The 15,341-nt window shown below is 45.2% G+C and overlaps 1 protein-coding gene across 1 annotated transcript in view; it reads right to left on the minus strand.

Moving 5' to 3' along the window:
• pdia5 (protein disulfide isomerase family A, member 5) overlaps positions 1–15,341 on the minus strand; it is a 182,063-nt gene that overhangs the window by 23,065 nt on the left and 143,657 nt on the right. The window contains exon 12 of the mRNA XM_084309735.1: positions 5,782–5,852. Within this exon, the coding sequence (XP_084165861.1) occupies positions 5,782–5,852 (71 nt within the window). The remainder of the gene's footprint in view (positions 1–5,781; positions 5,853–15,341) is intronic.

Consider the following 15,341-nt stretch of genomic DNA (forward strand, 5'->3'; position numbering starts at 1 on the left):
ACATCTATAAATCGAACAGTGTTTCCGGGTGTAAGACAGACCAGAATCTGACCAAGAGCGAGTAGGACTAGAATCTGACCGAGAGCGAGTAGGACTGAGATCACACAGAGGACCTTCTCTCCTCTCATCACGAGAGAGGGGGGGGGGGGGGGGGGGAGGAAGAATGCCACGACATCAGTAGCTTCGGCTACCACGAGGATGGTCTTAGGCTAACGAACAGGCCTGAACACTATTGGACTGAATCACAAAAGGACAATCTGAACACACCGAAAGATCATTAGAATAGACTCTTCAAGGACGATACAATTTGATAACATCTGATAACATCTGATTATGAGGTTTCTGTTTAGAGAAATAAAACAACGCTTTTCCTCACAAGGTATCTCACGTTGTCGAAGTGTCGAATTCTTACGGAAGTGGAGGAGTATTATGGTTTATGGATTGCACTAATGGGGGAAGATAAGGATCTTATCTACCAGTATCGGAGACGTCAGGACCATTAAAAGTACACAACGCAGAGGAATTGGATGGAGAGCCAAACAGACGAAGACGTGATACTGGCCAGTTTGATCACAATCTTACAACGGTTTGCATTTATGTTGAATGAAGTAAGAATCCACTGCAGTAAAAATATCCTCACCTCGAGTGGTGGTAGTAAGGTTGACTGACATGAGAATGTCCTGCTTCAGATCCTCATTTTCAATATATTGCACATAAACGATGAGCACAGCCTCATCTGCGACAGTTGTAGTTTCATCAAGTTGTATGGCAAATGGACCCTTTCTAAGCTTTTCTGACAGCTGCTGCTCGCAATCACTTGACATCTTATCAATTCGGTATTTCACTACATTGTTCGAGAGTGGTACTGATTTTAGTTTATCCGCCACCTGTGGGCCGCACAGTTTCTAAACCATTTTGATGCAGGCTGGTTTGATGAGCTGCTCGCCAATATTGTGCGGTTTCTTTGCTTTTGCAATTAAAAGCGAACACTCAAAGGAGGCTTCGGTAGCCTTCTGTAAATCACTGCCACCCCTGCTCCACGCTACTCTAACATCAACAGGCTTGTTCGCCTTGAGACTGTTCTTTCCTCCGAAAAAAGTCTGGATCCTTCCCAACGGTTTCTGGGTGCTTAGACGCCTGATGTCTCTTCAGCTTGCTGGGCTTCAGGCTCGAGTTTGCCAACTTTTCTCCACAAATCACACACTCAGGTCTTTGTCTGGTCCCTCAGTGAAGCCCATGGTGATGTAATTTTCGCGATTGCTGTAGGTCCTAACTTTTTTTGCAGATGAGCTGCCATCATCTCCTTTTCGTTTGTCACACATTTTCGCCTCTGGCGGCTGACTGCAGACGAGCCGAGAAAGTTAACTAGCGTGCTAGGCTAGCTACAGAAAGTGATAGTCAACTGATTCGCGTTTTAGCGGCTACCCGGTAGCCTACTGTTAACATTCAAAAATCATGTCTAGATGTTTATTTATTTATCTTTATTTTTTTATTGTAGTGGAGAGACTATTCATGCTTCTGATGATAAAAAAAAAAAAAAAAAAAAAAAAATGACCTCAAATCATCTGTGGTCTGGCGGACCCCCTGCGCCCCCTGGCGGACCCCCAGGGGTCCGCGGACCCCAGGTTGGGAATCACTGGACTAGAGGATGACATTTTTTCGGGATTCCCGCGGGTCCCGCGGGATGGGAGTCAAATTCACTTTGAATCACGTGATTGGGCAGGACCGGGAGTAAACGTCAACGGGAGCAGAAGGGAGTGGGAACTATGACAACAAAATCAATGGGATTCGGGCGGGAGTGGGATCAGTCTCTGTGGGAGTGGGATTTTTTTTAAACTCTCACTCGGGAGTGGGATCATTTCTGTGGGAGTGGGAAGGAGCAGGAGTCAAAATCCACTCACATGTCAGCCTCTAATGTGGACCAAGCCTTGCATCACGTGTCCCCTCCGGTACACGAGGAGGCAGCTGTTGCATCGTTTCACCTGTACAGCGTGATCTCTCAGCAGCGAGGAATAACGCGTGGGAGGGACACGCCGCCCTCGTTGCTTCCTGATTCTGCTGTACAGGTGCACCAACCGACCTGTAGGAGTCGCTGTCCACAACGTCCGATCCCCACCCACCGGCTTTCCCACCCCCTAATACTGCTAATTGTATTAGTATGAACGACCAGCCAATCCGGAAGCAAACGCAGAGAGCTTGGCTCGAACCCAGAATATCCTGCGTTAGTGGCGAGCGCCTTGCCCACTGCGCCACTTAGCCGCCTAAAAATGAACTATTATTATTATTATAATCGTGATTTCAATAATCGTGATTATGATTTGCCATAATATAGCAGCCCTAATACACAAGCTATGACCTTCTGTATACACAGACAATGACCTTCTGTATACACAGACAATGACCTTCTGTATACACAGACTATGACCTTTTGCATGCACAGGCTTTGCCCTTTGTAAAAGCACCATTGTATAGAATCTGATTAGGTAAATTGGACTGCCAGTGTAGGTCCAACGAAATGACCCCTACATTATGCGAATCAAACCTAATTTGCAAAGTACTTTGACAATAGTCCATGTTCAACCATAATAACAGGGCCCTGCATCATCTAGTTCCCTGTGCAAATTAACATATTGTATTATACACAGTGGTGGTGAAGGAAGAAAAACAAATCACTTGATGGGGTCTGTGGCCTCGGGGTCAGAGAGGCTCCAGTACATTGTGGACATTATTTATTTGTTTGTGTCAAGGGGGTCCTGCAACATGAAACACAATACAAACATACAACAATAAAACAACAAGAGAAACACTTAAACATATGATTGTTAATAAAAAAAACTAAAACAATGGATTTATTATCACAAACAATAATAAATAATAATATTGTATATATAATATATACACTCAATGCGTGCCCGTCCGTGCATAATGCGTGCCCGTTCGGAACCGGGAGATTGGAAGTCCTGCTTCAAGAACCGCAGTATTGCTGCTTGCAGTGTTCTAGAGAACCACAGTATTGCTGCTTGCAGCGTTCTAGAGAACCACAGTATTGCAGCATTCTAGAGAACCACAGTATTGCAGCTTGCAGTGTTCTAGAGAACCACAGTATTGCAGTTTGCAGTGTTCTAGAGAACCACAGTATTGCTGCTTGCAGTGATCTAGAGAACCACAGTATTGCAGCTTGCAGTGTTCTAGAGAACCACAGTATTGCAGTTTGCAGTGTTCTAGAGAACCACAGTATTGCAGCTTGCAGTGTTCTAGAGAACCACAGTATTGCAGCTTGCAGTGTTCTAGAGAACCACAGTATTGCAGCTTGCAGTGTTCTAGAGAACCACAGTATTGCAACTTGCAGTGTTCTAGAGAACCACAGTATTGCAGCTTGCTGCGTTCTAGAGAACCACAGTATTGCAGCTTGCAGCATTCTAGAGAACCACAGTATTGCTGCTTGCAGCGTTCTAGAGAACCACAGTATTGCTGCTTGCAGCGTTCTAGAGAACCACAGTATTGCTGCTTGCAGTGTTCTAGAGAACCACAGTATTGCAGCTTGCAGTGTTCTAGAGAACCACAGTATTGCAGCTTGCAGTGTTCTAGAGAACCACAGTATTGCAACTTGCAGTGTTCTAGAGAACCACAGTATTGCAGCGTTCTAGAGAACCACAGTATTGCAGCTTGCTGCGTTCTAGAGAACCACAGTATTGCAGCTTGCAGCATTCTAGAGAACCACAGTATTGCTGCTTGCAGCGTTCTAGAGAACCACAGTATTGCAGCTTGCAGCGTTCTGAGAACCACAGTAGCATATTAATTATTATGTAAATCCGTTATGAAGTGGAGTAACTCACTTCCCAATAGATGGTAACTCACAGGTGGATAAAGAACTGTTAAATCAGCAGGTGGATACATCAGGATGTTGGAGGACAGCTTAACAAACTTGGTTTCCAGCCCCACAAGTCCAGCACCACTATTCTCCCTCAGTTCATTAATAGAACATTGTACTCATGACTCATGTGGGCCAAAGTTTCCTTTAAAAAAAATAAAGAACTTTTCTTAGGCACCATATTTCTAAAGCTATGAGTGTTGGAATAATCAGAAATCTGAAGAGAAGAAAGAAGCAAAATGCTGATTGAATGCTTGAGCAATAGCTAATGGATCATGAAGTAATTTATTGTTAACCCATATTTGATTAAGCAATCTATTGTCCGATTGGTCAAGTATACCATTGATTCTGTTCCAAAGCTATTTGGAATGATCAGAATTGTCAGAAAGACAATCTTTATAATACTACTACTACTACTACTACTACTACTACTAATAATAATATAACATATTCCTTGAATATGTACAGTATATACTTTCCAATCAGCCTGAACCCATGTCTGCCTAAACTTGGCCCAAGCCTTTTCCATTTGCCTAAGCAAACTTATAAAGTTCAGAGCTGACCCAAGGTAAGTGTCTTCACTTAACTTTGACAAGCTTCCAGGGGCACATCAGAGTTAGATAATGGCCAGACGCTTCCCATTGACCTCTACTGCCTGGCATGAAGCCACAAGGACCAGGTCCAAGCCTCGGGCCAGGGGGACGCTCCGAGGAGATAATTGCTCCAATAATGAGTCCGACTTTTATAGGCCCTGCCCCTGGCTGGGAAGTGCAACATTACTATGGAGGAGAGGAGAGGACAGGAGAGAAGCAGATAGGAGAGGAGAGGACAGGAGAGAAGCAGAGAGGAGAGGAGGACAGGAGATACACAGATAGGAGAGGAGAGGACAGGAGGAGAGGACAGGAGAGAAGCAGAGGGGAGAGAGGAGAGGAGAAAAGCAGAGGAGAGAGGGGAGAGAGGAGATGAGAGAAGCAGAGCGAACAGGAGAGGAATGGAGAGGAGAGAAGCAAAGCAGACAGGAGAGGAGAAGAGAGAAGCAGAGGGGAGAGAGGAGAGAAGCAGAGCGAACAGGAGAGGAGAGGGGAGGAGAGGAGAGAGGAGTGGAGAGAATCCTGCAATAATCTGTATTTACTATTGATGAATACTAATTCGAATCACTCCTTTAAGATTACATGAAAAAAAAAGTAAAAAAAACTGTATACTCGGGTGCTTACTATATACCATGTCATTTCTTCCTCAAATGTTTGACATTATAAAATTGCAACATATTGCAGTGTTTACAGTATCACAATATATTGAACTGTGATGCGTATCTTGCCAATCCACATCCTTAGTACAGACACACCTCACTAATCAGAAACTGCTGGAGGACAGCCTCAGTATGCCAAGTAGTATGTTTTACTATGATCAAGTGTTGAGACACTCAGTATACAGCTTAACACTGGGATACCACCGCTTTGTGTGAATGCATTGTATGTGTTGGAACACTAAATGACTGCGGGGATAAAGCCTGCTCGTACATACAGTATGCACAAAACAGACATTTACATTTAGTCATTTAGCTTGACGCTTTTATCCAAAGCGACTTACAACAAGTCAGCAGGATGGCTACAACTCTGGCAGCTAAGGGTAAGTAAGATTGTTTGGTAGATTCCTTAGTAGCAAAGTGCATAATAGTAAAAGACTAGGTAAGGTAAGGTTAGTAGTTTTTTCCCCTTCAGTTCAGATATCGATTGAAGAAGTGTGTTTTTAGTAGACGGCAGAAGACATTCGTTCCACCGTTGTGGAGCGAGGCCCCGAGAATAGCCTGCCTTGATCCGATGACCCCCCAGGAGCTCGGATAGGAGCGGCTCTGAGGTCATTTTATATACATACATGGACCCGTGTCCAACACGTGTGCTGTAACTTACGTCTCTGTCCTTATGGAGGAGCTCGGCGGCCTCGTCGTACTCCGGCTTCATCTTCTTACAGTGGCCACACCCTGAGGGACGGAGCACAAACACACGCACCGCATGAATCACTGAGAACGGCTCGACATCCACACGTGCAAAACCTACAAATGGGGGAAACGGCTATATATTTCGGGGGGGGGGGGGGGGGGGATGAGCGCCACAAAATCACAACAGCGCGCAAGCACTTAATTGCAGCCGCAATTTTATAGTTTCACAACACTGCGCTTTCAGAGCCGTCGCATCCGATCAGACCGGCTTGCGTTTCTCCACCTGTTCTCAGCTTGTGCGAGCGGCTCACGTGGGCGGCTCCTGCAGGGTGTCTCGCCCTTCGCGACAGAGACGTGACATTGGCCGCAGATGAGGGTGAGCTTCTCACCTCGTGATGATGATGTGCAGTAACCATGACAATGCCAGGATTAAAAGGCCCGGTCTGTAATTCAGAAGTAACTGTAATGTGCACCACCAAAAGAAATATATAAATAAAAAGAATGGAGACGTGCTTTCATTCTCTAGTTGATTGACTGAGCTCTTGGTACAAGGACTAACATTAGACAATAGGTGAATATAGATTCTTTTAATTATATTTGCTATTCTGTGGCTGTAAAGGTTCCTATATTCGGACTTAAAATTAGTCAAGAACGTTCCAAAAAGCTTCTTTTCCCTCTACAAAGCAAACTGTGGCAGGATGTTAGTGATCCAGATTGACCCTATAAGAGAGTAAATCAGATGACGGAAAGGACGAGGAAATCCCTGTATACACTTGGCAGGTTTAGTCATGTCTATTCATTACACTTCACTCTGGGGCATGGGTGTGTATATGAGGGAGGGAGAGAGACATATATATAGAGAGATCCACCTAAAAGCAGGAGAGTGAGTGAGTGTGTCAGGCAGAGAGAGAGACAGAGAGAGCAAAAGATAGAGAGACAGCTAAAAAGTAAGAGTGAGTGAGTGCGACAGGCAGAGAAAGAGAGAGCAAAAGATAGAGAGAGCGAGCAAAAGATAGAGAGAGACAGCTAAAAAGCAAGAGAGTGAGTGAGTGTGTCAGGCAGAGAGAGAGACAGAGAGAGCAAAAGATAGAGAGAGACAGCTAAAAAGCAGAAGAGTGAGTGAGTGTGTCAGGCAGAGAGAGAGACAGAGAGAGCAAAAGATAGAGAGAGACAGCTAAAAAGCAAGAGAGTGAGTGAGTGTGTCAGGCAGAGAGAGAGACAGAGAGAGCAAAAGATAGAGAGAGACAGCTAAAAAGCAAGAGAGTGAGTGAGTGCAGCAGGCAGAGAGAGAGACAGAGACAGTTAAAAAGCAGGAGAGTGAGTGAGTGCGACAGGCAGAGAGAGAGAGAGAGAGAGAGCAAAAGATAGAGAGAGACAGCTAAAAAGCAGGAGAGTGAGTGAGTGTGTCAGGCAGAGAGAGAGAGAGAGAGAGAGAGAGAGAGAGAGAGAGCAAAAGATGGAGACAGCTAAAAAGCAGGAGTGAGAGTGAGTGAGTGTGTCAGGCAGAGAGAGAGAGAGCAAAAGATAGAGAGAAAGACAAAGACAGCTAAAAAGCAGGAGAGTGAGTGAGTGTGACAGGCAGAGAGAGAGAGAGAGAGAGAGAGAGAGAGAGAGAGAGAGAGAGAGAGAGAGAGAGAGAAAGAACAAGAGGGCAAGATATATAGTGAGGTGAGAGGAGGGCTAAGCTCCTATGCTAATGCTATTCAGAGAGATGGAATTCAATTACAGCAGCAGCCCCAGAAGGAGCTACATACCCCTCTGTCCTTTAAGAGAGGAGCAGGACAGCGTTATGGATGTTATATATGCTACACATAGTTCTCTATTGTTACAGTGTGTCTTCACCACATGTAGATGATAGGGGCGTGTGCTATACATGTGTACACAGGCCTGCTCGTCAGAACGGCTCCAACACCACCAGCCCCCAGTATCACAAATGAGCACGTTTGATGCGTTTGATTAATAGCGCATGAACGCCAGGGCGGCGATCGCTTTTATTTTTAGAGCCAAAATGACTCCCAAGACGCGCAACGCGATGATTTGTCCCCGCGTCCACGAGATGTTGTGGTTTCTGACGTATTGTAATGAATATATGCTGCTTGATGAAGTAGGCACCGAGTACGCAGAGAGTACATGCTATTTATCACTGTGCTGTTGTGCATGGTTAAGAGGAACCCCATACCAAGCCTGGCACACCGCCACCGTCATAACGGCGCCCACCCCCCACCCACAATACATCTTGCAGTGTGGACTTGGGCTATAAATCAAACGTGATGGGCCTGGGAAATAAACGCCTGTTTGAATAGAGTTGCTGTAAGAGTGTGATCATCCTGACTGTACAGAGGTTCACAGAAAGAAAAACACAGCTGACGGACTCGCTACCTTCTGAAGTGATGAGTAGGGAGAGAAACTACTGTCTATTCTACACTCTGCATCACCTCAGCCATCAGACCGGGTAAAGGTCTCGAGGAAATAGCGTGTATGTGGTTTGATGGGGTGGAGGGGTGATGATACCTTTTTTGTTGTTATTGATTCAACGACAGGATGGGGGGGGGGGGGGGGGGGCAGGGAGAAGAGAAGCAATTCATTCTACACACAAGGTTTAATCTATTCAGCATTTTAGAACAAAAACAGGAAGTAGTAGCTGGCTGTTGACATGCTGTAAGTGCTACTCAGTGGTGCCCATGGCTGCTACAGTAGGTAACTGGCCAGCTAGGAGAGTGTTGCATGCACAGGTCTGACATCTGACACTGACATGATCACTTCTTTACCCCACACACACACACACACACACACACACACACTCAGTATCTCAACTGTAGTCATTTAAACCTGGATCCTGTATTCAACCCTTAAACAGTAGTACCAGGGAGCAGCCAGTACTGGGCAATAGACAGTAGTAGCAGGCAGTACTGGGCAATAGACAGTAGTACCTGGCAGCAGGCCATACAGTAAACCATAGTACCAGGCACTCAGGCAGCAAACAGAACTAGGTAGTAAACCATATTATACAACGGCATGCAAATTTCTCGATTCTGATTGGCCATTCACACGTCTTTATTGGCAACAATCCACGGTCCTGGGCTCAGGACCCGCCCACAACCGAATCACATAACCCTCCCCGGCTCACTCCGGGAGAAAACAAGATCGCGGACAACAAATGGTTATGTTGAAAGCACCATAACGACTAAATATGAAGCGATTCTGTCAAGGGGAATGTGTTAGTCCTTTAAACAATGTTGGATGATGTAATTGATGGGTCTTGAGTCAATCTAGAACAAAAGAAAAATCGCGGTTTGATTGATAGATTAATTGATTGATTTAAATTTCTTCCTTCCTACTTTCTACTGACTGCAGCGTTCTCTCTCACACTGTCCGACGCTGGCGTACCCACAAACACACACACACACACACACACACACACACACACACACTGTGACACACACACACACACGCACACACACACACTCCTGTCTGCAACAGCGGGGGAGTCAGACTGAGAGAGAAGCAGCGCTGTTTTAAGTGAGCATGGTCTATTGAATTGATTGATTGGTTGATTGCTAATTTTATTACTGTACCCCTGGTTTCCAACTGGTTAAGTTTAGGCTAAAAGAAATAAATTAAAAAATAGGGCGAAGAAAACGTTTTTTTTCCTATAGGGCAAAGAAAACCTTTTAATTTGTTTTACCTACTTTATATAGAAGCATCTAAGAATGAAGTTCTATGGAAAGTAGGTCTGCATTCCCTTAACAATTGTGTGTATTGAGCCGTACTGTATTGTACCCATTCTGCATCTGGTAATAAAATTTTCAATCAATCATTCCAATAATACACAGTTGGATGTGTTAGTTGGTTGGATGCACTTCAAGCTGCTTCCACATGAGGCAACTTCTCTCAATCATTCCAATAATACACAGTTGGATGTGTTAGTTTGGTTGGATGCACTTCAAGCTGCTTCCACATGGAGGCAACTTGTCTTTTTTGTAGTTGTGGGAACTACTTTTTCTGGCGGATGGTTTTTTCAATAAATCTTCGATTAATGTGTGTTTATTGTATAGAAATAAGGTTGGATGAATCTGGCAGTTGTATAAAGCTTTACACCACGTGCAGTCGTGATTTGTGACCAATAAACCATGCCTAGGGGGGTCTAACGACCCTCGGCTGCGCCTCGGGCCTAACGACCACCCCTAGGCATGGTTTATTGGTCACAAACCACTCCTGCGTGTGATGTAATGCTTAAGTACCATTTTGCGGAGGTTAGGTACATGCAAAATAACTACAGTGATGAAGTTAGTTGGCGTTGTAACTGGCGCACGTCCTAATGTGACCGGGAAAAAGAACACTGAACAGCTACTTCCAAACAGACGACTGACTGATAGAAAACACAAAAGCACCTTAAATGATTTACAATAAAAAAGTCGTGGCAATAAAATAATCTGAATCTGAAATGTTGGCCTTTTAAAGAGGAGGCAGGATGAAGTGACTGAGATGAACCCAGAACAGAAAGTTATTTTTGCAGACATACAGCCATGATGAAAGCATTGCATGGCGAGACTTCAAAGCAGTGGAACCTGAAGTGCTCACAATGTCTCCTTTTACATGTTGTAGCAGACCGGCTGGCGTGGTACAAGAGGGCTGCTATGTGTCGGCCAAGGTACTGAGGCATATGCCAATATTAGGAAGTCCGAGGAGACTCCCGGCAGAGCAGAGCGCATCAGCCCCAATGCAGCGCACCTGTGCCAGATGCGTACGGGACATGTGAGCGCAATCAAAGCACAATTAAGCAGCATAGAAAATGGAGACAGAGAGAAGGAATCGCCGAGGCGAAAGCTGTGTGCAATGAGAGAAGTGAGTACGAGGAGAGATAGAGAGAAGAGGAGGAGGAGATTTTTGCCCGTGTGACCCAATGCTGTGTCTGACTATTTTTGAAAGGAGAACCCTGCTGTGTGCCAGAACCTTCGATAGTCTGAGAACCCGCTTGTGTATCGACCCCTCCTGCTTGCCCGACGTCTCTTCTCCCGGATCAGCCCCCGCCCCGTATGAAAACAGATCCCCGTGTACCGAACCCTGCTATCGGACAACAACGATTTTCACGGATTACGGACTGGCTGACACTCACATTAACCACTTCCTTCACCCTAAAAACAGCAATAAACTTGCTTCTACCTTGTGCCATGTGTATTTTGTTAATTCCAATCTGGTGCCAGCTCAACACACCCCAGAGTCTGTCACAATGTGATGTGGACACAGTGCCCCCAGAACAACTTGGGAGCGTATTGACTTGTACTGTGTACTGCTGGCAGAGCTCTTCAAAATCAGTGCCATTACTGACATTCTACTCATCTCTCAAAGAGGAGAACTTCCCACGCATTACTGAGAGTCCAGCGCAGAGGACGCTCCTTCTCTTGGGATCAATGCTCGGTAATGAAATGCAACAAGCCAAGATACAGATCCTCTCTCACTGATGACCATCCCGTCAGCGGTGCTGCCTATAGCCACATCAGGAAGCACATCTGTCTTTGGTGCACTAGTTCCAGCCCTTCCAATCCCTTCCACTCAATAAATTGGCAAAATTACCCATGGATTGTAATTTCTTTGTATGACAGAGATCCTGCTGTAAGGTAGAATACTTCATCATAATGACTAAACAGTGGTTGTTTTTTCTTGCAGTGGATATACTGTGATGATTCCCTCCCAGCCTCGTACACACCTGTCCTGGAGACACCACCACACTCACTAACACATATGTAACACACACACATATACATATATACATACATATACATGCACTGCAGGCTTCAAGTTCCCACATAAGTTGACTATTGGACCAAAATGTATTCCAAACTATTTGTGATGTCACATCTCCTGCTCATAGGCCCACCCCTTAAAATTGCAACTTTCAGCAGTGAAAACAACTTTCTAGTGTCAAACTCTACACATGCATCAATTTGCACAATGAAGCTCAACATTTAACCGTAGGAACAAGACGCACACTTTTATTGTCTGTCTTTGGCTGATAAAGTATTTTTTTTGTATCCACTTTCTCCTTATTTTCTATTATTTTTTTCATCCCAATTTTGCCTCGACAATTCTCCCTTCAATTCTCCCCTCCCCTGTCTCGAACGTTGCTAGACCATGCCTCCCACTGGTCGGCTGCAGTGAGGACCAAGCCTTGCATCACGTGTCCCCTCCGGTACACGAGGAGGCAGCTGTCGCATCTTTTCACTTGAACAGCGCAATCTCTCAGTGGCGAGGAGTAACGCGTGGGAGGCTCACGCTGCCTCCGATACTTCCTGATTCTGCTGTACAGGCGCACCAACCGACCTGTAGGAGTCGCTGTCCACAACGTCCAATCCCCACCCACCAGCTTTCCCACCAATTGTGTTAGTATGACGACCGGCCAAGCCGGTAGCAACGCCGAGAGGCTGAGCTGGGCTCTATACCAGCGTCTCCTGCGTTAGTGGCGAGCGCCTTGCCCACTGCGCCACGCAGCCGCCCTAGGCTGATAAAAGTCTTATAGTTGGTAACAGTGACATAGCCAGTCTTTCAGAATGCTCTCAATTCTGGTCCAATAGTCAACTTACACAAGTGTGGTGTGTAGTGAGTGGACAGTGAAGTAGGAGACATCTTGTGTCCAACAGTTACACTTTTGAGATGAAATATATTTGCATATTTCTAGATTCTGGAATTTGTAATCTACATTTAAAGGATTTTAACAACATCATTTAATTATTTTTGTGCACTTTGCCCATGGACTCATATATTCATAAATTGATTATGATGTAACTCCCTCTCAACCGAGATCGATTGCAATTGAAGTCGTTATTATTATTATTATTATTATTATTATTATTATTATTATTATTATTATTATTATTATTATTATAAGGACTGGGGGTGCTTGGCAGATATCGGTCCTTGAAGCTTTTGCAATTGAAAAGTAAGTAGCCCACGACTGGAACATGGCAGAGGAAGATAGTAACGTTATCCCCAGACAGAATTTGGATGGATTTCTCATGTGGTCCCTAAGGAAAAATAATTGCCCACCCATGGAGTAGACAGTAGTACTAGGCAGTAGACAGTAAACAGTACTAGATAGTAGAAAGTACTATGTAGTACTATACAGTAAACAGTACTAGATAGTAGAAAGTAAACAGTACTAGATAGTAGAAAGTACTAGGCAGTACTATACAGTAAACAGTACTATATAGTAGACACTAGTACTAGGCAGTAGGGCTGTCACTTTAACAAAAAATCTAATTAGAAATTCGTTGCAGAATTGTAGACAAGTTCGAATTCGAATTTCAGTGTAAAAAAAATTTAAATACATTTTTAAGTTTTGGCCACTTTTTTTTTTTACCATAGTACTGTATGTTTGGTATCATTCCTTTCAGCACAGTCTATATGACCCGACAGTTTCTTTTTATAATGATAAAAACGTTTAATTTTTTTGTAATTTTTTCAAATTCGAATTTCTCCCTTCAAGTTGGAATCTCGTGTTTTTATGTAAATTCTAAATTCATTTCAAAATTCGAAAATAATGGGACAGCCCTATTAGGCAGTAACAGTACTAGGCTGTACTATACAGTAGGCAGTACTAGGCAGTAACTGTACTATACAGTAGACAGTACTATACAGTAGACAGTACTATACAGTAGAGAGTAGACAGTACTATACAGTAGAGAGTAGACAGTACAGTAGACATGCAGTACTGGGTCGCAGGTAGTAGCAGTACTTTACAGTAGCAGTAGTCTGGCTGAGAGGTGGACAGAAACCCAGGCTGATGCTCTTTGAATGGGAGAACATTAATCTCACTCTGACAGGAAGCCATTAAGAAACTGCATCGAGGCAAGTGTGAGCATCTATCTATGTGTGTGTGAGAGTGAGAGTGAGAGAGAGAGCATGTGTGTTTTGGAGAGAGATGGGGGGGAGGAGTAAGAGAGGTAATGAACAATAGTAAGAGGGGTACTGTAGCTATGAAGGTGTGTACTTGTAAGCAATGCGTGTATGATTATGTTACATGTATCTATGCGTTTGTGTGTATGTATATTGTGTATGTAATATGTATGTGTCTACTTGTATGTTATGTGCACATGAATGCAGAGAGAGACACCATGCAGAGAGAGAGACACCATGCAGAGTGAGACGATGCAGAGAGAGAGACACCATGCAGAGTGAGACGATGCAGAGAGAGAGAGACACCATGCAGAGAGACACCATGCAGAGAGAGACACCATGCAGAGAGAGAGACACCATGCAGAGAGAGAGACACCATGCAGAGAGAGAGAGACACCATGCAGAGAGAGAGACACCATGCAGAGAGAGAGACACCATGCAGAGAGAGAGACACCATGCAGAGAGAGAGACACCATGCAGAGAGAGACGATGCAGAGAGAGAGAGACACCATGCAGAGAGAGAGAGACACCATGCAGAGAGAGAGACACCATGCAGAGAGAGAGACACCATGCAGAGAGAGACACCATGCAGAGAGAGAGAGACGATGCAGAGAGAGAGACACCATGCAGAGAGAGAGACACCATGCAGAGAGAGAGACACCATGCAGAGAGACACCATGCAGAGAGAGAGACACCATGCAGAGAGAGAGACACGATGCAGAGAGACACCATGCAGAGAGAGAGACACCATGCAGAGAGAGAGACACGATGCAGAGAGACACCATGCAGAGAGAGAGACACCATGCAGAGAGAGAGACACGATGCAGAGAGACACCATGCAGAGAGAGAGACACCATGCAGAGAGAGAGAGACCATGCAGAGAGAGAGAGACACCATGCAGAGAGAGAGAGACACCATGCAGAGAGACACCATGCAGAGAGACACCATGCAGAGAGAGAGACACCATGCAGAGAGAGAGAGACCATGCAGAGAGAGAGAGACACCATGCAGAGAGAGAGAGACACCATGCAGAGAGACACCATGCAGAGAGAGAGACACCATGCAGAGAGAGAGGGACACCATGCAGAGAGAGAGAGACACGATGCAGAGAGACACCATGCAGAGAGAGAGACACCATGCAGAGAGAGAGAGACCATGCAGAGAGAGAGAGACACCATGCAGAGAGAGAGAGACACCATGCAGAGAGACACCATGCAGAGAGACACCATGCAGAGAGAGAGACACCATGCAGAGAGACACCATGCAGAGAGACACCATGCAGAGAGACACCATGCAGAGAGACACCATGCAGAGAGAGAGACACCATGCAGAGAGAGAGACACCATGCAGAGAGAGAGAGACACCATGCAGAGAGACACCATGCAGAGAGAGAGACACCATGCAGAGAGAGAGAGACACCATGCAGAGAGAGAGACACCATGCAGAGAGAGAGACACCATGCAGAGAGAGAGACACCATGCAGAGAGAGAGACACCATGCAGAGAGAGAGACACCATGCAGAGAGAGAGACACCATGCAGAGAGAGAGACACCATGCAGAGAGACACCATGCAGAGAGAGAGACACCATGCAGAGAGAGAGACACCATGCAGAGAGACACCATGCAGAGAGAGAGAGA

This window comes from Notolepis coatsorum, assembly GCF_963971535.1.
Source record: "Notolepis coatsorum genome assembly, chromosome: 3".
NCBI lineage: Eukaryota > Metazoa > Chordata > Actinopteri > Aulopiformes > Paralepididae > Notolepis > Notolepis coatsorum.